This window comes from Rhagoletis pomonella, unplaced genomic scaffold, assembly GCF_013731165.1.
Source record: "Rhagoletis pomonella isolate Grant_MI unplaced genomic scaffold, Rhpom_1.0 Rhpom_scaffold_00012, whole genome shotgun sequence".
NCBI lineage: Eukaryota > Metazoa > Arthropoda > Insecta > Diptera > Tephritidae > Rhagoletis > Rhagoletis pomonella.
Window position 1 is genome coordinate 3,023,912 of NW_023458566.1, and position 22,753 is coordinate 3,046,664.

Genomic DNA, 22,753 nt, shown 5'->3' on the forward strand with positions numbered 1-22,753 from the left:
AAGACAGTCGATTTTTGTATTTTTGTCCACCTTCGCGGCACTGTGCGCCATCCTAACCTAACCTTACCCTGCTTCACCAAAAACCCTCCAGCTCAACTTTCCAATCCAACGTTCCATAAAAAGTTTACTATCACCGCATTAAGGGTATTGAAAATCGAAAAATTCGAAACAATTAAATAAAATATCTTACAAATGCGCCAAGTAAAAAGTATGCACAAGAAACACACAAATTAAGTAAACGGCACAAAAAATGCAGAGCCAACTGTACAAATACTTCGGAATGCTGTTCGCTGCACTGCAATGGTAAATGTTTGATTTATTGCAACGAAAGCAATGCAAACAAAACAAAACAAAACACAAAAAAGAACACAAAAAAGAGAGCCACAAGAAAAGGAATATTGCTTGAGCAACAGCATCCGCAATGCATTTATTAACAGCACACAACGAAAAGAAAAGAAAAAAACAACTACGATACCCTGCTCGAATTAAAATAAATAAATAAATGAGAATATATAAAAAAATGATAAATGAAAAGCGAAGTGAAATAAAACAGAACAGAAATGCTACAAAAACTCGCGCCGGAAATATAAATTAAAACTATAAATAAATAATTTTTTAATATGTGTAGATATGCGTGTGTGCTTGTGTGTGTGTGTGCGCGCACGTAAACACTTTGCCAGACCGAAAAGATGATGATGACTCTGTAGCAGATGCAACTAAGAGCATGTTACTCGTACCGCTGGAAATCTTGTTGGACGCGATTCAGGCTTCATAAGAAAACAAGGAATTGAAATGCAGGCAAAGGTAACTTAAATTTTTTTTATGCATATATATACATACATATGTATATTTGTACATTTTTAGTGAATGAAGGAATATTGGAGAAATAATTATCAGCTAAGATTACGCTTTCAAGTGCGCGAATGCACAAAAATTGGATATACAGAGTTATGGAATATATTTATGTATGTATGTGTATTCAGTTAATTAAGCCCGAACAGCCCAAAAACTGTTGAAGGAAAATGGAATAGTCCTTGTCCCAAATATACTTAAGAACGTAAGACTTTAAGCAAATGTACCTACCAGCGGACGAACTCTTAATCAGGGGCTCAACTGGAATTTCCAGCTATATAAACTAGTTATACTGAAATGAAGGAAGTGACTCCGTATTGTTAGTTTACCTCCTCGGGAAGGCAACGGCTTGCATCATCGTCATACACTCACCTAAGAAATAATTTGGACGGGGTAACGCAAGGGACACGTGTGACTTCTACTACAGCGGAAAGGTAAAGGAACGCGAATTCGGTGTTGAACTTACGCTGAGAGACTGGTTTCGTCGACAGGTACTGTCGTTCACTCCAGTGAACCAGCGTACAGTGGTTCAAAATTGGCATTTTGTGTTCACAATTCTCTGGAGCTTTCCTTTTCACTCAATTAGATTCATTTTTTTTAATGAAAGCTAATAAAATTTTCAAGAGACTAGATGAGCCAGATTTTATAAATTTTTGTTTGTTTGTATTAATTTTTTTAGTGCGAAGTGCAGAAAAAGCAGCAATTTTGAAGAAAATCGATTCGCATGTTATAGTTAATAAATGTAAAATAAAAAAAAACTAGTTGAAAATAATTCTAAGGTTCACCCAAAACGAAAAAAAAAAATTTGAAATTTCAAAAAAAAAAATTTCATCAATATTATTTTTTTGGGATGTGTAGTGTTATAAGTCATTAAATTTTAGTATAATAAAATGCAAGTTACAGGTGGATAAGAAGGTTTATTGTTACGTTTCAAATATTTTTTTGTGATTTTTTTTTGTGATTTTTTTTGTTTTGGTTCCCCCAATTGCTTTCACGAATTTTTATTATGTGACATTTATTAACCGGAAATTGCTAATGTTTCTGAAACTTACATTAAAAAATTTAATACAAATAAACAAAAATTAAAAAATCGGTCTCATCAAATTGAGTGAAAAATTAAAGCTTCAGTGAATTGTGAACACGTAATGCCAGTTTTGAGCCACTGTGCAGCGTCTCGTCACAATCCACATCAAAGCGAGATTCCTTTGCCATCTGGCTTTTTTGCCAGGGCGCCCCAACAAAAGAGAAGGACGAGTCGTTCAAAGACTTCTCCCGTGAGTGCTTTTAGCGCTCCTACGATATCAAAATCGTGCTAGGCGATCCTTGATTCGGCCGTAGAAAAACTCAGCCTACACGAGGAAACGAAAAACCCGAATGGTTTGCTATGCAGGCGGTCTACGACCTAGTCCACTTACAGTTAATGTTTACCGTGCATCAGATGCTGAGCTTTTCCAAAGCAGACTACGTGTGGCCTTAGAAGTCAGCAGAGGCTCATTCTAGGGCTTAAGCAGGTTTCTTTATTCTATATTTTATACCGCTCCACTTTCTAAAGAGACCCTGCCTTGTTTGCAAAGTCTTAAAAGAAAACAAAATGAGCTGAAATTGATCCCGTCTCTCTCCTAGCAAGCGCAGCAGCCATAGGTCCATATTTGGGAGCCCGGAATTATGTGTTATCCTCTTTACTCCAATGCTAGTCAAGGAGAACATAATACTTTAGGTTGTACTAGCCTTTTATGCTTGGAAATTATGACTACTTAACTGAGATTTCGATTCAATAATTGCAAAGGTGTTCCATGATTTCCGGAACGGTCATATACGTCGAAACGGTATCCTTCTTTACCCGATAACGAAAAGTCACACTGTAGTTGGCATTTTAACGAAACCAATTTTTCATCAAAATCAATTTCCTTACAGTACCACGGTCAGTCCTAGCTTCCTCCTTTAGATTGTTTGATGGCATCGAGTGTATTTGATTCGTCTGCGGACTAAGTGACTCGAGGTATTTCTCTCGTCTCCTCGCAACTGCCTCTTCAGAAGTTTCAGCATAGGTGGACCGGATCCCGAGTTTGTGTAGTTGATTTCATAATCTGCAATTACCTGTTGAGATACCTATTAGAACACTTAGTTTTTTCTTTGTGAGGTTAATGATTTTATCATATCGTATTCTATTGCATTACCACAATAGCTTCTTTGCATGGCGCTGGCCAGTGACTTGGTTCCACTGCAGTTTTCTATTTGTTCTTCCTTCTCTTCTGAGCTCTTCTCTGACATTCTGTGGTCTTATTGCAAAAGAGGCCTCGGAACCTATTGGTGTTATTGCTACCGCCTTCCTAGCAAGCCTAGGCTTGATTTCATGAAAATGAAAGCCCCGAGTGCGGCTTGGCTATCGCTTAGTATTATGATCTCTTTTACTGATCTTTGCATACAGATTGGAATTTACTAGGGAATCTGCCCACGGGAACTGCGATTTTTGATCTGGGAGTTCCTTTCCAAGCTAATAATTCTGCTGATATCATCTCGTGGGAATTGGTTCCCGGAGAAGTTCTATGCTACGAGCTGATAGTAACTTCTCTCTACTCCACCCTTCTCCCAAAATTTTCCTGCAAGATATTTGCATACCATTCGTGCTCTTGTGGCTTTCGATGTCGTCATGTCGACGTGTTTCTTCCATGACAGTTTCGTGTTGAGCGTGATGCCTAAATATCTCCCTTCCGAAACAGTGTTTATCTCTATGCCATCCAAAGTTATAGTTCTCATTCCCGTGAGGGTTCTTCTTCTTGTGAATGGAACTCAATTCTCCAATAGCGTTTGCAGGAGTTCGTTTACTACTAAGCTCCGAAGGAGGAGGAATAGTACCCACCCTGTGTGCATCCTTTTGTGCTTTTAGCTATTTAGAACTATCTCCCAATGTCGTCTCTGCTATTCTCCTTCAATGCTTCTATTCATCTACGAATAGACATGCAGTCTTATATGAGGTATTGCCGAAAGCCCCTTCTATATCAATATACGTTTCGGGGTTTCGTCACTATGCCTTAGTCACATTCCTGCTAGCTGTATGGATGACTGTATGAAGCTGGATGCAGATGATAACATATATATATATATAATACGCGAAGGGATTTTTTGTCCAGGTCATCAGATCTGCACCGAATTTCAAAAAGAGAAGTCAAAATAAAGAACTCGGATTCTACATACCATAGTACCAATTCTCATGAAAAATTTATGTATGGACTGTATTAAGGATAAAGAGTAGAAACTCAGAAAAAGCGGGTTTAATATTGTTGGGGATAAAAACAAATTTATTTATTTTTTATGCTGCAATTCAGTGGAAGTTTGGTTTTAGCTGTAATTCAAACAAAATATTTTCCTGCCATCACAATTGATTAATATTAACTGTAATAACTCTTTTCTTTGGTTATATATATACATACATACATACTACATATGCACACATGTATGTAGGGTGAATGATTTAAAGCATTAAATAATAAATAGCTTTAATCAAATTCGGTAAACATGCTCATACATACATAGACAAGCGAAAATAAATAAATAAACGCAATAAAGAAGCTAATAAAAATACCAAAAAGATTAGAAGGCAAAAACCCGGCCAAGAAGATACTGATGAGTGTGAGTGCACCGATGAGTCTCTAAACAATTCACACGAATTATGCCACAATTCCACGCAATGCCGCAGAGACAGTACCTATAACACTGTTGGAACAGATGCAAATGTGTATGTACTTTTAAGGCCATCTGTACGCATACATATGTATATGTTTTAGTACATAATATGTAGATTAGCGTGGTCGTTAAATATGGAAAGCAAATTTTTACATCAGATTTCCTAAGCCTCAACCTCTACGTCGATGCTACTACAGTCGAAGGTATCACAAATAAATATTGGTCCCGATTGGAGTCGGTTAAGGCATGGCCTACAGGGGTCAACAGGGGACGCGCCTTAACCGCTTAAAAAAAACCGAGACTGAAAAAATTATTTATTTTATTTTTTAAGACCCACACTAATGTAGATACGTACATCCACTGTGTTTGTTGGCATTTATTGCAGATGTGGCTTAGTTGGCTACGCGCAAACTCGAGCGGATAAAGCGCACAGCTGCCAATGGTTTATTGCTTCATCATACACTCATAATAATAAATTTCTTAGAAGAAATAAACAAAAATTCATTAAATTTTAAAGAAATGAAAACAAAGAAAACTCAAAAAAAATTAATGTTACGAATACATTAAATTAAAGATGAGGCGGAAGAGAAGTAGAAGTAGGCGAAGATTAAGGAACTAAGATGGATTAAACAAAATAAATTAAATAAATCAATTTGAATGAAAGCAATAAAAATTGTGCAGATGTGCTAAGGAAACAAATACACATACATATGTAGTAGGAGTGTATGTGTGTATGTGAAACAAAAGCAACCGAAACGAGCTGATTGCACTGCAGAGGAGTTTTATTTTTGTATGTATGTATGCTTGAAATTGCATTGCATATGTATGTATGTATGCATGTGTGTACGCTGGGCGGCAGAAAATATGTTTAGTTGTATTTGTTGGCATTTAGCGTGCATATTTTGCGTTACTAATTACTTTTATAGATTCGCATGAAATTAAGAAATTATAATTCTCAACTCAACGCAACTAAATCGTTGCCATACAAGCATACATACATATGTACATGAAAATAAGTACGAATACATACTTACTTAAACGTTAAATCTTTATAACAATATGCCATGTCTGTTGTATTCGTTAGAAAAAAAATGAGATCATAATCTTGTCAAGAGTGGGCGCTGAAGTTGCTGAAGTCAAAGTAAGCAGGGGTAATTTTAAACTTATGATGGTAATATGTGCTACATTAGAACTTAACAGAAAAAAAGTTTACCGTACACCTTTGAGTCTAAAGTGTTTTTTTTTATCGGAAAGTATGATATTTCGATTTTTTGGTCTCGGAGAGACAAATTTTCAGTGTGATAACCCTAACGACCCACCCTAATGTCAGTAAATTAAAGCCAGAACAGGTTTGCTGAAGGCAGTGAGCTTTGGAACTACGAAAAAATTCTTATCGAGGGAAAAGCATTGATATTTCATATTTAAAGATTCGCAGATATGGGGAAAATGTAAAGAGGCGAACCCCCCGACCGACTTTTTTAGAAACTGCTTTGCAAAAGTCGTTACATCCGAGGCGACCTGTTTTTTTTTGCCTGTAAGGTGGTGCGGTCTAATGTACAAGCATACATATGTATACAAATAACGATACGAACCCAGTAGTCAATTACATAAGCTAAAAAATGAACAGATCTATTTACTATAGTAGGGTGCATCTACGTAGATGGTATCTGCCTACACGGACTAGCGGACATTAGAGTCGTCACTAAGAGTCACCAGAAAATCCTTCAGTATTTTTCACCATTACCAATAGTCACATAGATTCCACTCACTTTTCACAGTAATCATCGAGAGATCCCCTAATGCAAGTACTCGCTGCACACCAGTACTCTCACCTTTGCCAGAGACCGTCGGGGGATCGACCAATGAGTTCAACATTCGGCACAAGTACTCTCACCGTTGTCTAAGACCACCAGGCGGTCCAAAGGTCGTCATCAGTAGAATACCGTTCCACCGTCACTGGAAGCGAAACCTCTTTAGAGCGGTTGGGAACTATAAAATTGTCAAGAAAATGTGTAAGACTTTCGATGTAACGGAAGTGCCCTCATCTTTTATCTTTCTCTACTTCCGCTTACGTGAGTATTGAGAGTGAATTGTGGAAATGAGTTAGGCAGCGGATTTATGTTATGATAGAATAAAAGGCAAACAAATCAAGAATACGAAGACGAAGACACAGAGGTAGAGGAAAAAATATGCGAGGACGAGAATAATTACAAAACAAAAATGAAGGCTAAGACGAAAAGGAAGGCTAGAACTAGAACTAAGACCAAATCCAAGACGAATAAAATTACGATTTCGAAGAAGAAGTCGAAAATTCAGTCGGATACAAAACCGAAGACGAACGCGAATACGAAGACAAATGCGAATACGAAAGAGGCGAATCCTAAGCACCAAGACCAAGATGAAGACGAAAACTGCGACTAAAGGAAATCTGCAATATGAAACGAATTACATTAGAAGTGAACCAAAGGCAGTTTGAATTCCGTAGTGTAGCCTTTTTTTCAAATGGAGGTCCACGTCATTAGTATGTCTGCAGAGATTAACTTAGCTTTTGCAACTCAGCTAAAGAGTTATATAAGTTGTTTTGTCTGATCAATCTCTAATACATATTTGATATATCGCATCATACAATCAATAACCCCGATAAGGAGAATAGTATTAGTCTACCAAATAACTAAACTTGATCAAACTTCAATTCCGTTTTCCCACAAAATTGATATTTGCGATATATAGATTTAATATCTATCTGGCAGAGGAATATTTTTGAATGCCGTGAAAAATTAAACGACTAATAGGTGTTCAAAAACACCAACTAATGTGTTCAAGCTTTTTTTCTCAATCTAAGTGCTCCAAAGAACGCGGTCTTATTACATTCTAGTCGCATTAGTTCTGTTTTTAGGTCGAGTCCCTCAATATTTCAAATGAATTCTGGGCAGCCGCCCCTAATTCGTCCTTGCAGGAACTAGCTCTGATTTTGAAAACATTTTTTTTTTTGTTTTCTTCCAAATAAAAATGTTTTTTCGTCTGCTCCCTCTCGCCTTCAAGTGCCACCTTCCTTGCTTTTCCTATTTTTCAGAAGATGTAATATTAAGCTTATTGCAGTTTTTTTCCAACCAGATCACTAACAGCCAACTAGTTCCTCCGGAACCACTTTCAATAAATAGTAGCTTCCCATGTGGCTCTTCTTGGCATATTCTGATTAATCCCCCAAGAAAGCCAAATGTTTGTATTCATATTTTTTTTATGAAATTTATAACTGATGGCCTGCACTTATCTTTGGTTGCGTATCATTGTATCTTAATGCGAATGCGTTTGTGAACGTGAAAAAGGATCCAACCCAAGCATTAATACATATCTCCCATCAAGCGGCATTAAAATTAAAGTTTTTCTTTTATTTTAATATATTTTTATGCCATCTCAATGCTGTTGCGGTTGCGAATGCCGTTGTTGCTGTTTCTGCTGCGGCTGCTGCTGCTGCCCTGCAACATTCTAATCGGCTTTAGTTTGCCTTGCACAATTTATTTTATTTATTTTCATACTCCTAATGCGGCATAAATAATTTATGCATATAAATAACGCACGATAGCTAAACCGCTTGGCAAGGCAAACACGCAGCGGCTATAGCAGCAGCGCATGGGAGCATCAGAAATCGACCGAAGTCATAAACCAAAACCAGACGAACATTTTGCCGTACAATGGTGACTATGGCAGCGAGAAGTAGAAAAGATTTGCCATAATTCGCAGTTGTGCCTTGTCGCTTACCTTCTTAGTTAGGCTGGGATCTTTGGTAAGCATCCCCTGCTAAAATCTTTTTATATCTATCTAAAAATGTGTACAATATTAAATTATGTTTTTTATATATTTCTTTTTTTTTCAACACTTTTGTACTTATGTATACGTGTAAAAAGTATTTCCAATGCATTTGTCTTCATTGTATATTAGCTTCAACGGGCAATATTTTTATATATATACTTACAGCAGTCTCATAATTTTTTTGTGCTCTATGCATGAAATTATTTTATTTTATTTGTTGGTTTCTGGTATTGTACTTATGTACATATACATATACTTACATTGTAAGATCGCTTGTGGTAAACATGCTTCAGGTAACTTAGTTTGTGAGTTGTGTTGGACGCTATATCCGTTGGACCTTTTTATGATTGACGATGAGAATATCGTAGATATCGTACTTTCATAGATGAATAATGAATTTCGATATCAATGTTGCAATGAAGTAAGGACGTTCTAAATCATGAGTTAAGGACAAGTACTTACAAAGTTTGTGCTCGTCATTGTAGGTATCAGGGTGTCCTACCATGTGGAGTATAGAGCTTGTTTCAATATCCTTAAACCAACTCAATATTATGCTGGCGAATTCAAACAGACCCTCCCAGTAAGCCTCTACGTACATAGTTGTCCAGGACCTCGTATAATTGGTTTCCCAGAATTCTGAAGCTCATGTAACGTATATTATCTCCGTTTGTATAGCCGCAACAGACTCTGTGATCACCCTTCATCGTTTAGTGGCCAGAGTGAACGCAATTCTCTGCATTTGCCCTGATTAGTTCACCTGCTATTTGTAGCAACTCCGGCCTATTGCTGGCCTGTGCAAGTTGGATTCTCAGAGGGGTTTTAATGCTTGAAATCGGTTTCTCCAGTCCTGTAGCAAATATTTTTCGGGGCTACTCCCGCCCAGAGACCCAGCATAGATTAGGGTTGTGCTATCGAAGGGATTGTAATCATTTTTGATATTTCTTAACGCATTTCGAGTTAGTCGTTGCCGATTTGAGCAACTTGATCGTAGCCGGACTGTCCAGCGAAGTTTTGGTGGCCCATTATGCTTACGAACTTAAGCGCCATACCAAATCCATAGAACTCAGCCTGAAAAGTGCTGAAGGTACCAGGAAGTATGTGAGCCTGTAAGCTTTGGCAAATGAGAGTGGCTGGCGGGGGACGTCAGATTCTTATTTACTTTGTTAGGGGTAGTTATTTTCGAAGTTGACACCAAAGTCGATGTCCGTAATCAGATAGCCACGGCTTCCTTGTTCAACCCTAAGCATGCTGAAGCCCTGTACACTCCTTAACACTATATCTAAAGCCTTCTGCGTTTCGATAGGACTGCTCATGTTACGTATATGTATGCACATACTTATATGTAGAAATGACGATCGTTGCACTCTTTGTAAGCTGAGCAGATGTGTCTGAGCTCAACCGCTTCGCACTATACCAGTCTTTCTCAACTCTCCTCTTACTAAGTGATTTCCTTCTCCGCTCTTCGACATTCCATTTCCAAGAATGACCCCCTGAAATTCCATCCCTTTCGATATCTGTATAATTAAGTGATGGGGTTCTCGTAAATTATATTGCTTTTCGACTTTAAAGAGATTAGCCCGCCGATCGTTTCTATCTGTGCAGATTGTCAAGATAAATTTTCTCCTGAACAGGTTAAGCAGATTTATATGCTTTTGCATCAGACTTGACAGATTTCGAATAGAGTAAAGCAGGAATTCATTCCACACTAAGTTCCATAATACATAGAGGCGATAGAACCCCACCCTGGTGAGTGCCTCGTGTAGTCCTTTTTCTTACTTCTTCCACGCCCAAGGTATGTACAGTTGATATATATCTTATTCCAAATTATATCGATGCGGGATATAATCAATGGATCCAGCTCTTCATTAACCAAAACTAGTATCGTTGGAACTCCTTAAATAGTATATTAAACCGTTTTATTTTGGTTTAGATAATATAAACTGTTTGAGAGAAAAAGGCGATTGGATCTAGGAATCCGTGCCTGAGTCCGAAACTGTCAGCTGTGGCCTGCGACTTCACTAAGGAGGAGGTTAAGGAGTTTCCAGCTCTTAGGTCGAAAGCTTATACAACTTTGTCTACTGAGCCTCGTTGGTGAAAACAAAAAGCACGAGGTCTAAGTAGATTTTAGTCAAAGGTTGTCGATGGAAAAGCAGAAGCTATATTTGAGGTATCTCGTTTGCATTTACTGAATATAAATGTGGCTGTAATGATTGGATCAGTTGATCGGGCGTTTCTAGAACTTCAAGTGAATAAGTTTAAGAAGATTCTGCACCAAGGGTCATGCATGAAAAAATTTACCTTATTTCATCTACAGTAGATTGGTTTTATTATGGAAGTACGCAATCTATTTACTATAGCGTAACACGAGATATCTGGGATTCTTTAACTAAAAAGTGCGAAAATGAAATTAGTTGGCTTAAATCTGCTGGGTCGAATATGAGATCTTATCAGAATGACTTCTAAAAGATGGAGGAGCCAGCGGCTCAGAGTATTGGCGAACATTTTTTCTATTTTATTTGTATGAGAAGCTGTTTTCTTGGCAGAAATATGTTCGCTCGGAGGTTTGCCATGGGCTGCCGAAACCTTTTCTTTTATTTCGCTTTTGATGCTAGTCGTACTCTGGACTCGATTCCAGGCCCTACGGTATGGTAGTGCGCACTCCTAATCTCTACACCACAGCGGTTGCCAATCGTAGTACATATTCGTAAATGGAGTCAAATTATCACGTTTTCATTATGTAAATATTATGTTGCTATTTTGAACATTTAAATTTTTTACATTAAATTTAATATTTCGCACAGAAGTCAAAGCTTGGTGCTAGACTTTTTGACGTTTAATAACCACAAAAGTATTGCAAATATAAATGCCGCACTTACATACATACATACATATGAACGTTTTTCCTGACAATCTGCATTTTTCACACACTTTTTTTTTTGTTTACGTTCCATAACTTATAAAATTTATATTATTTCGGTAGTGCCTTTTTTAACAAATCAAGTATTTTAGCCCTAATGACGCTGTAAGGAGCTAAGCTGTTTACGCATATTACCGCAAACAGTTATAAAATTATAAACTTTATTTTATTTTAATGATAAAGTGCAGCATTTTTCACGCAATTTAATTGCGGCTGTTTGTAATGCAGTCAAAGAAAAAAAAAAACAAAACCAAAAAGGAAGAAACAATCGACACTTGAATAAACAACATATGTATGTATGTATGTATAATTTGAAGAGGCAAGTTTCATTTATACACACACAACGACCATGCGAATTTCAACGTTGCGTTGCAAGACCAAGAAGACACCGTTGTTTAGACAGTGGGCAAAAACCGAATAGATGTATAGAAACTTTTGATGTGTACTAAATACGAGTTTTAGCGAGCATCGAACTTCTTCTGTCTGACCGTCTGTCTGCCTGACGGTCTGGGTATTGCTGCTGGCTGGTGGGTGCATGGCGGTGGTGGGGGTTATGATGCTGCTGTAATGCCTTGGTGTTGGTACACCAATTTGAACAGCATAAACTTAGTTGCTGTTTTGTTGCTTTTGATTAGTTGAAGTTTGCAATAGCGTTAATGAGTGTAATGAATTTTGCCGTTTTGGGTTAAGTGAATTGTTGACTTCCTTCCGCCTTGGCAGACAAATGCAGTGATTTTGTCTGCATTCATAGCGATTGTGCACGTTACATATTGCCTACTCATTTAACATTGATTGATTTATTTGATGTTTAGTTAAAGTATAAAAAATATTAAATTTACTGGGCGAAAAATTTACTTAGAAACGGAAAGTCATTTAAAAAAAAATATTAACTTTATCGTTGACATAAATAAATACGACTTACTAACCACATTGTCGACGGCTAATAGAAGATCGACCTATCTTGGCAGCCAGAAAATTTTTCAAGAACACTCTATTTTAGAATTAGGTTCAAAGACTCCCTATCTCCGCTGCCGCTTCAAAAACGTCCTAAAGCAACATATTTTCCATATATTTTCAGTTGAGATAGGGCATATTTCACTCATAAAAGCATAACTAAAAAATTTTTAGGTGAGAACTCTGTTTCAAAAACTGTTGGTTGAGACTTTTCTTAATTTATTTTTCCTTTTTCGATATTTTACAGCATTTTGAAACCTATAAAAAAGTCTGTCGCTTTTCATGCATTTTATTCGAAAAAGGAGAATATGACTTTAAAATTTTTTAATAATTTTTGTTAAATTTTTTGGATCTACATTTTCTACTTAAGTCACCTAGTTGTTAGTTATGAAAAAGCTGTTGTAAAATATTAATTATTTTAGCCAAATTTTTTGTTCTTTGATCCAAAAGGTAGATATTAAGAATCTAAGTATCCACTGCTTCTTACTTTAGTAAAAAAGATATTTTAGTTAGAGATATTTTAGTTAGATATATTATATTTAAATGTACACCTAGAAGTCATCTGCAATATGGACTGTAGTTTAAGGTTTTACCGCGCACAAAGAATTTGCATTTCCCCTGCAAACCATTTTTTCAGAGTATTCTGCATTGTAAACAAATTTTAAAGAATTCGTTGAGAATTAATTCGATTTTTTGCCGAATTTTCTAAAATTAAATAAATTACGCAAACTTCCATTCTTTTACGAAATTTCGGAAGAAAATCTGTGGAGCAACGAAAATAATGCTGCTATGTGAAGAATATCTTTCAGAATTTTTCCAGAATTTTCTTTATTTTTCGTACAGAAATTTCTTTACGAGTTTATGTCAACCACTTCATATAATTTTCTTTGAAAATTCGGAAAAAAATCGTTACAGAAATCAGATACTCCCAACGATTTCCTTAAGATTTCGGGAACTTTGGTTTGCAGGGTCAGTTTCATAATATAAGTAATAATGATTTTAATTTATGTATTAGCCATTCAAAGCAAAATCCCCATGAAACTCTCATTTCACTACACAATCAAAGATGCTTTAAATACCTCAAAGATTCTGTAAGCATAATTTTGTGTCTTCCATATGCCACATAATGTCTAACAACAGCAATCGCATTTGCCTCATGTTGCGATCATTGCCTCCACTCCACAGTTGTTGTATTTGTACATACATACGTACACACCGCAGCCGTAGCCCCCCGCGTCCAGGGCTTCTTTTCTGACTAGTGACTTCGACACCCAGCATCTCCAACTGTCGATGTGTCATTTGCTAGCATTTGTTTAAATTACAATAAAAAAAAAAAACAGAAAAGTAAAAATTAAAAAAAAAAAAACAAGAAGAAAACTACAAACACACTTACGCTAAATAAATGTGTAAAAACAATCAAAGAAAAGGCTTATGAATACAATAAAGGAAGGAAACGAAGAATTCAAGACAGACTCAAATATTGACAGATAAAGTGTATGTATGTATGTAAGTATATTCTTTGTGTTTGCACTGTTGCACCGACAATGTGATATTCATGCACTCGTATATGTACATATATAAATGTAGATTAGGGTGATCAAAAACAAAAAACCGTAAAGTCGGAATTTTAATGCGCTCGCCACCCCCTCCCCACAGGGATTGTTTTATACCGGAATTAAAATATTTAGACGTCGCTCAAAGCTTTTCGTGTATTTTATGTGTAAAAAAAATATAAATAATTATTCGAAGAAATGGTATATAATTCTTAAAAATAAATATTTTTCGATCGAAAAACTGTATTTCTCTTCAGGAGACTCCCAATAATAATGCCCAACTGTTTATTTAAGCATTTTTTAATACTAACGATTTTTGATGGGCCCCCGCATTGAATTTTTTATGGTTTTTGGGGACCCATAAAATATAGTTAATTTAAAAAAAAACGGTTATATAAATAATTGTGTATCATTTTTTGAAGTCTCCTGGTGAGATGCAGAGTTTTTCGATTGAAAAATGTTAATTTTTTAGAAGCTTATACAATTTCTACGAAAAATTGTGTTTTCCCGCTTATAAAATACATGGGAAACTTTGAGAGACCGCTAAATATTTTTTTGATTTCAAAATTGAAAAAAGAGAAGCGGATGAGAGCATTTTATTTCCGAGTTTACTTTTGTTGTTTTTGTTGACCACCCTAATGTAAATGTGTTTATGTATTTTTATTTACAATATAGGCTTTTAGTTGCATTCATTCAATATTTAATTCGAAATGTTGAAGAGCCAGAATCAATTTCATTTTTTTATAAGCAGATAAAAAGAAGATAAGTGTCAGTCAGTTAGACAAGAATTCAGTGTCGGTGTGCGCATACTCAGCGTCACTTTGTGCAGAGCGCAGCAGCTGTACCGACAATGCGACTTAAACAGCATCCACTGAGCACAGCTCAAACCAGTGCGCTTGCTTGCCTTTGCTGCAGTCGGAAGTTTTTTTTTTGTTTTTTTGTGCCTTTTCGTGCCGCGCGCAACCTGGGCTTACTTACTGTCTGTTGGTTTGTTGGTTTATTTTGTAGGCCCGCTTGGCCTGCACTGCGCTTTGGCGTCGTGATTAATTGCACTTTTATGTGAGTGTTATTTTTTTAAGTATTTATAATAATTTTTAATATTTTTCTCTCACCCCTCCTCTTCGTCTTTAGCGGCTTTATACATACATACATATTTGTATGTGGATGCTTTTATTTGTAGCTGTGCTGGGTTGTTTATGCGCGTCATTAGATGTATTTGTTGTTGGCTTTTGACTGCCGACTGCTGGCTGCTGACTGCTGGCTGATTTTTGTCGGTATTGTTTGGCACGCAGTTCAATGAACTGCTGCTGTTGTCTTTTCTCGACATGGTGCGATCAATTATGGATTTTAAAATAAAAAGACTCTAAAATAAATATTGTAAAAGCCATGCGGAAATCAATATATGTAAGTAAGTAAGTAATAAGAAGTACATACAAGGTGGTGTCAATGTAAATTTGTGTGTAGAGAAGAATGTTTGTGAGAATGAATCCCTTTTTTAGTTTTTATGATATTAAAAGTTTTGGAGCATAAATGTGTTGATCTGTGTAAAGTGTCATTTGAATTTCTTTTACAACTCCCTTTATGACTCAGAGAGTATTAAATCTATTTATTTGTCAAAAGAATTCAATCTATTAATTTTATTTCGAATTTTCTATTTGGGTGGCAGTATTTTAATACATACAGTATTGCACATATCTATAGCACCTCCATTTCAAAGTGATATTGTTTTGAACTTATGTTTAATTATTTATTTTTAAGGATTTTCAATTAAAATACAGTTCATTCTCTAACAAAACTCATACAAACCCAAGCTTAAAACTTTTTAAAAGACTACAAGACAAGACAAATTTTCATCCACATTTTAAACTTTTTTTCAGAAGCGTTAGAATTTTTTCGAGTACGCAGTTTTATAACCCATTAAATTTTAGTCTGATAATGTGCAAGTTTACATGGCTAAAAACTACCGTTGACTTTTTAGAGTTTTTTTGTTTGCTTCCATATAACGAATAAAGACAATTTATTTTTATATGGAAGAAACCCGCAACATGAAATGAAAATTAAAGCTACAGTACTTATCACAATTGTACACAACCAAGTTTTGACTATTAATTTTTTTCATTATTTAATTTTAATTATTATTTTTTATTTATAAAAATGTTTATTATTTAACAAAAACCGTATAAATGCAGCTGCAAACTTTGTACAATATTTAAAAAATCAAACAATTTTCGCAAACATTTCGAGCTTTTTAATAAATTTCTTAGAAATAGTGTACAATTTTGTAGTGAATAAAGTGCAAGTTTAACATAGCTCGAACATAGCCGACGATTTTTTCACATGGAGAAAATGAGCCTTCACCTTTAATAAAAAAAATCCAAAAATCAACGGTAAGTCTAAGAAATCTAATTGTTAATTTTTTTAATATTGCACACAGGTTTTTAACTTGGATTTATATGGTTTTTGTTAAAGAATGAACTATATTTTTATAAAAAACTAATTAATGTCAAATAAAAAAATTAATTGTCGAAACTTTTCAATATGTGGGTGGCGTATAATTGTGATAAGCACTATATTATCTTGAAAATGTCATAATGAACGAAAAAAAAGTGATATTCAGGGTATGAATTCTGCAAATCGACTACGTGCCTTGCATACAGAGTACTTCGCGGACGCAACGGGCTTCAAAGTAAGTAAGTCAGTTGTATGAGGCGTAACAACATCTCAGTCTCCGGATCAACGCTCTTGCAAATGATTGCCTTTATACCATTGCCTTTATACCACACAGCGCGGTATAGCTATCAAATCGACGGATACCGCGCTGGAAGTCATCAACATATATAGACAACTATTTGTCCAGCTATACTACTTTTCACCTTTAGGATATCGACAGAAAAAACATCGAAATCGATGTCGATTTATCAATTTTAAAAAAACGATGTCGAAAACATCGACCATAAACATCGATGCTTTCGATATTTTGAAATAAATCTAGAAAATACTAAATATGAGGTGAGTTGCAGCAGCAAAAAGCAAAATACCTCCCACCATAAAAACTTTTGGAATGCAAAAAAGCAGTTTTAATGCAAGTTTCAAATGTTTTCTTACAGAATTATTTATTCAGGCAGGCGCCAAAATTCTTACATACAAAATTGTATTTATTTCTTAAAATATTTTGTTATTTTAGTGCGATTGGCTTCTATTCTGCTAAACATATTTGCCATAATATCGATGCATCGATAATTAAGCATTGTATGGAAAACATCGATGCATCGTTAGCATCCCTAAGCGATGTGCTGATGATGTCGCTAACGCATACAGAGGCAAGTTCCCATACATATGTACATAGATAGTACATGCCTTATGACTTCTGCGTAATTTGGGCTCTTTGCAGGAAGGAATCAAGTACCGCCGGTAAATGCACCCGAACTAAAGGGGTCCCATCTAAGAGTCCCGAAGAAAGCTAAATGCTTAACCTCATTTCGGTTCCTGACTACAGCGACATAGAGAGTGACTGCAAGGCGAGCGAACTTGCAATGGGATATACGATCTAGCAAATTCTTCTAGAAAGAGAGCGCATTAGTACTCCACTTCCAAGCTGATTTTCAAAGGCGATTTCTATGCTCTGGGAATTGAAAGATGTCGTAACTCTGGCCAAACTTGGTCTAGGTGGAATCTAAAGCTTATATTCTTTAAGAGGATAGGAGATATCTAACAACAATGGTGCTCTAAAAGGCCTTTTCAGAAGAAACTTATCATGCACTGTATATGTTAGAGTAGATTGCAACTTTTGTGTCGCCTGTTTTTACGAGCTAACTATGTGGAGTGGCGCATATAAATCTAAGGTACCCGGCCATGATCGTCACTAAGAGTAAAAGGCCCAGCAAGAGCGAGTGGAGCTTTTCCAGCAGCCATATCATGACATGTCTTTCGCATAAAGCCTAAGTTTCTCGGTGCTTGACAGTGCAGATGCATCTACCTACCTTCCATCGTACAATATATAGGAAACTATATTCTTGGAAATTTAAAAAAATAGAAAAGAGGGGCAGAGAGATGTGAGCGCGAAGAGCTTAAGATGCTGGCAGACAGGGTTAGAGCCTGAAAACTCAGAAATTAAAGCAGGCGTCGAATGAGATCAAACCCCGGTCTAGTTCTTTAAGTGACGAAGTTGAAAATCTGGTAACAGACATATGGAGTACACTTGAGATATAGAGGAAAGACTTAACAACACTTATAAATGGCAACACCGGTGGCGCGTTTCATGAAGCAGAACCTAGACCAATGTAAACGAAAGATGTGCACGTCCCTTCACTCGGCAAAGGCGAGCGGCGAGAACAGCAAGAATGTGGCTTAAAAACAATAAAGCCCCTGTAGTCGGCGATCTGTCGGCTAAGCTGTTCAAAGCCGTCGGCAAAGTGCTTCTAGGGCGGATGTATCAGCTGTTAAGCATTTAGGATTGGAATATCCAATTTGTCCTGCTGTTCGGATCAATTTGCGCGTGAAAGAGCTTTTTAGTTTTGCAAATAAGTTCCTATCACCGATACTGTATGGAATAATGAAGCACTTCATAAATTAAATTATTTGACATTATTATGCACTGTCTAGGCGTTCGTCAAATCCTGGAAAAGATCTTCGATAAGCGAATCGACACACCCGATATTTTCGTTATTTTAAAGCCCCTTTTGGCGGCATGAAGGGAAACTGAATCCGGGACGCCATCAACATCTCCAGCTCGTGTCAACAGTTGCTACTTTGGACTTAGTAGACAAATGAAAAGCAGAGCCAAAATAATTACGCTCCATATATTTCTAATCGTTCCTGTCTTTAAAATCGCTCGGAAACGTGTACAATATCGCACAAAGATGATAACGGTTTGCAAACTTTCGAGCTGTACTACGCAAGATAACTGGCGCTATTAGCGAAGGCGCCAAAGAAGATGGAATGACGAGCTATATGGACTTACAAGCCGGACTGAACATAGTTTAGCGCTTAAAAATGCTGCTTTTGACATGTCGTATATGTTGATGCACAGGTAAAAAGGTTTTTCGATGCGAAACCCTGGGATGAACAAGGAAAGCAAAGACGCCCACGAAACCAGTGGAAGGATCACGTGAATAAGAGTATGTCTGCTTTCGCGATGATAGAAGTGGTCCTACGAGAAAATCAGTTTCCTGGTCTGGTTTTGTAAAAAACTTGTCAAGAGCCGGTTGAGAATTGCAAACAATAGTGCTCACGAATGGAAAAAACGAGGTTATTTAAAAATAACTGCCAATAATATCGATGATTTAAGAACTTTTTATTGACTAAAGAGTTGAATAGAGTAAATGGTGTCTTAGTTGTAACAATAAGGTAATTCGCTGTACTACATATAAATACACTCGCTACAAATATCACACGCTCATCCAATTACGCTTACACAAGATACAACTAATACACAAAAGAGCGAATACCCATGATGTAAAACTAAGGTTAAATTTGTGGGTTAAAAATATCGAAAAGTACCAAAAAAAAAAAATTAGTTAGGAACTATTTCAGCGTTATTTGAATTATTAAGTCTCAATGTGAACTCGACCGGAGAAGCGTCATTTAACGACGCACCAACAAATATTCAGCGCTGTTGTTCGACAACAATGTCCCTCAATCATTAAGACGAAGCGCCGTCAATTACGCAATCCAAAACAAGTAGGTACAGCAAAGGCACTACTGCACATCTGATCAGATGTACGATTACGTTTAAGCGCGCATAGTTCATTCACCGTCGGCAGAGTGTAGAGGCAAGCGGCAAACGCCAAGCAAGAACAATGAAAATGAGAGTGCCACTGCGGAGGCATTACATGATTGAACGAATGAGGTACACTGCGTAGCGCGTCGAAGTGATCGCAGACATGTTTTCCAAAAAAAAACATATACACTCATATACATACTCTCAAAACATCTGTACATGAGCCCTCTGTTTCATTACACGATCATCAAGTTTTGGCTTACTCATGTGACGTAGCAAAACTGAGGCGCCAATCAGTGCGACATCCATTCAGATGGCAACTGAAGCGACTTCAGCGCCAACAATGCACAGTGAGTGTGTAGCAATTCATTGTTGTTGGTGTGCGTGGCGCTACTTGGCGCATGTGACCTCGATGGGCACGCGAAAAGTGAGAATCAAAATAAAAACGCGAAAACAATTGACGCACCGCTTAAGCAATTAGATGGCGTGCGGCGTAAAACATGTGGTTGGACGGCGAGCAAGCGACGGACAGGCAGCACAATTGCTGCGTTTCAGTCAGGAAAGAGTAGGTGGTTTCATTGATAAAAGTAAGCTTATTGTAATATACATACATATGTATGTATGTTTATCAAAAAGTAGCTTGCATGATTTATTTTCTGTGAAAATAAATTGCATAATTGAACTTACCCGCTCTTCCTCACGTATCATTTCCGCAATGCCTGGCTTTATTTCCAGATCATCGGCTAGCGAAGGTGTATGATGTGGCCCATGTGTTGTGGGTGGACCTGTTGCATGCTGCATACCCATGCCACCTAAATCCATCTGCGCAGCTACGGCGGCCGCCATTGCAGCCGCTTGTGAGCCCAGCGCAAATCGCGAGTCACCGGCGCCAACGCCCTGCTCTGAGCGGCCGCCCACACCACTGCCACTACTGGCGCCCATGCCGGCCGATGTCGGTGTCATCTGCCCACTAAGCAAGCTGGACGGGTGTGTAGGCGTCGCAGGCGCTGATGAGGCTGGCGATGCGCGATGTGAATGCAGGAGATGCGACGGTGCTTGAGATTGCATTTGCCCAGACAAGTGGGGAGACTGCTGTTGGTGGTGCGTATGTGGCTGTTGCTGTTGCGACTGTTGATGCGACGGTAGATGTGGCTGCGCAACGCCGGGTGGTGTGCGCATTGGACGCAATAGTGAGGGTGCTGGTGTCGTTGATGGCGAGGCCAGGTCGAGGTGCGTTGTGGTCTCCAGTAGAGAGGGTGTCAGACGCGCCGTACTGCGGCTGGACTGCGCACCACTGGAAGGGGGTGCACCGCCGGCGGCAGATGTTGATGGAGGTGGTGTTATTAAAGTGCAGTCGCGGTCACGTTCTCGCTCACGGTCGCGTTCACGTTCCCTTTCGGCGCGTTCTGCGGCAATTAGTCCACTTAAGGGACTTGGTGGCGGATTGAAGATCATGTCGGCTGATGGCCAACGCCGCTTACGCACATGACGCGATTGTTGTTGTAGCTGCTGGTGCTGCTGCTGCTGTTGGTGTGATAGGTGCAGTGGCGAGAGGCGAAGTTCGAGGTTGCTACTGGCGCTGCTGCCGAGGTTTTCACTGGTGCTCCCGCTGGTCGCCGCACTGAAATCCCAATCCGTGCGACCCAAACGCAGCTTCTTCTCTGCATCCAGATAGCCAAGCGGCTCATCGCTATCTCCAAGCGTATCAGCATAATCCTTCCGTTCACGTTTCGAGCAGGGTGAGGTGCTGCCGCCACCTCTTTTGGGTGAGGTAGACTTGGAAGGAGAGTGCAGCTCTTTAAGTAGACGTTCGGCCGCTGATTCCTCTGCAGAAACACTTCCCGCGCTAACATCTGCCAACCCGCGCACTTTGAGCATTTCCGCTATGCGCAAGAGTGGTCCAATTTGATCTTGACTTACATTGATCTCTCCCCGATACATGAACTCCACGATCGCTTTGAGATCAGACCAGTTAACATCACGCATTATTACTATGGGATGCTGACATGGAGTGTCCGAAAAGAGCATCTGAAAGTAGGGCGAGCACGCGGAGAGTATCATCTTATGCGCCTTAATCGAGTGCCCGTCACAGGCCAACGTCACATCCACAAATGATTCGGTTTGTAGAAGCTGATCGAAAACGCTCGTCAAATTACTTTGGTAGTTGTTCCAACGCAGGCAAAATTGTTGCGGCACTGTTACGGTGGAACCGTTCGATGAATGCGGCGAAATAGCCGGCGCGCCACCGCCGATCGCACTTGTGCCACCGGGCGAGGGTATGCGTCCACCACCAATCGTTTCGCCGCCGGGTGTTGGTGTTCGTGCGGTCGAAGAGCATGCAGGCGGGGTGGCTGATTCACGGCGCTTAGGATTTTGTTCGCGCACCGCATCGCTATCGTCACTTTGACTTGCTGCCGCTGCGGCTGCGGAGGTGTGGTGGTGCGGCGGTGGTGTGAGCGGACTGCCAAGAAAACTTGGTAACACGGAAGCGGGACGTGGTGGCGGTGGCTGTGGAGACGCGGGCGATGAAACGGATGAAGTGGCGGACGATGTGCGTGCTGCGATGGTGGCACGTTGTCGTATCAGCAGTGGACTGGATAGCAGCGAACGAAAAGGCGATGGAGATGTTGTATTATCGGGCCGCGAGCCGCTTTGTGGTGGTGGTGAGTTGGAAGTCATATTTAAATTGTTGGCTGTTGGCTGATTAAAGATCGTGTTGATGTAATTATTGGTTATTGCCGACTGGTGACGTTACACTTGTCGATGCATTGCTTTTTGAAATTTTCATTATTCGTTTAATTGTTCAAGCGTGGAATTAAATTAACTTTTTTTTAATTTGGTTTATCACAACCGCCGGCATTTCGTTTATATATTTTTTTTTATATCCTTCACTTGTGCTTTGAATTCATGTTTTCATGCTTAGTTATCGACATAGTTACTATGTGTTTGTTTGAATTTAATTTCTTGATGTAAAAAATTTAATTAATTTATAATTTTTTTTTGTCTCTTATTTACAGACATATTGTGAAGCTGAAGCAATACATTTTTATTCTGCATTATTTTTGAGTTTTTTCTTTGAGGAATCTGCCCAAGCTATTATTCTGGGAGACTTGGTAAATGAAAGAAAATCTAGTTTATGTATTATGCCAAAAGCATATCGGAAATTCTGCTAGATCAATCTTATCCTAAAACAGCGCATTATCAATCGAACCCACACAAATTTTAACGCTTGAAAACAAAGAAAGCTAAAACTTAGTACCTTTC

At 38.2% G+C, this 22,753-nt stretch overlaps 1 protein-coding gene across 1 annotated transcript in view; it reads right to left on the minus strand.

Moving 5' to 3' along the window:
- LOC118747526 (protein bric-a-brac 1-like) overlaps positions 1 to 22,282 on the minus strand; it is an 85,050-nt gene extending 62,768 nt beyond the window's left edge. The window contains exon 1 of the mRNA XM_036481576.1: positions 20,177 to 22,282. Coding sequence (XP_036337469.1) covers positions 20,177 to 22,168 — 1,992 coding nt within the window. The 5' untranslated portion in view covers positions 22,169 to 22,282. The remainder of the gene's footprint in view (positions 1 to 20,176) is intronic.
- Between the last annotated feature and the right edge of the window lie 471 nt (positions 22,283 to 22,753).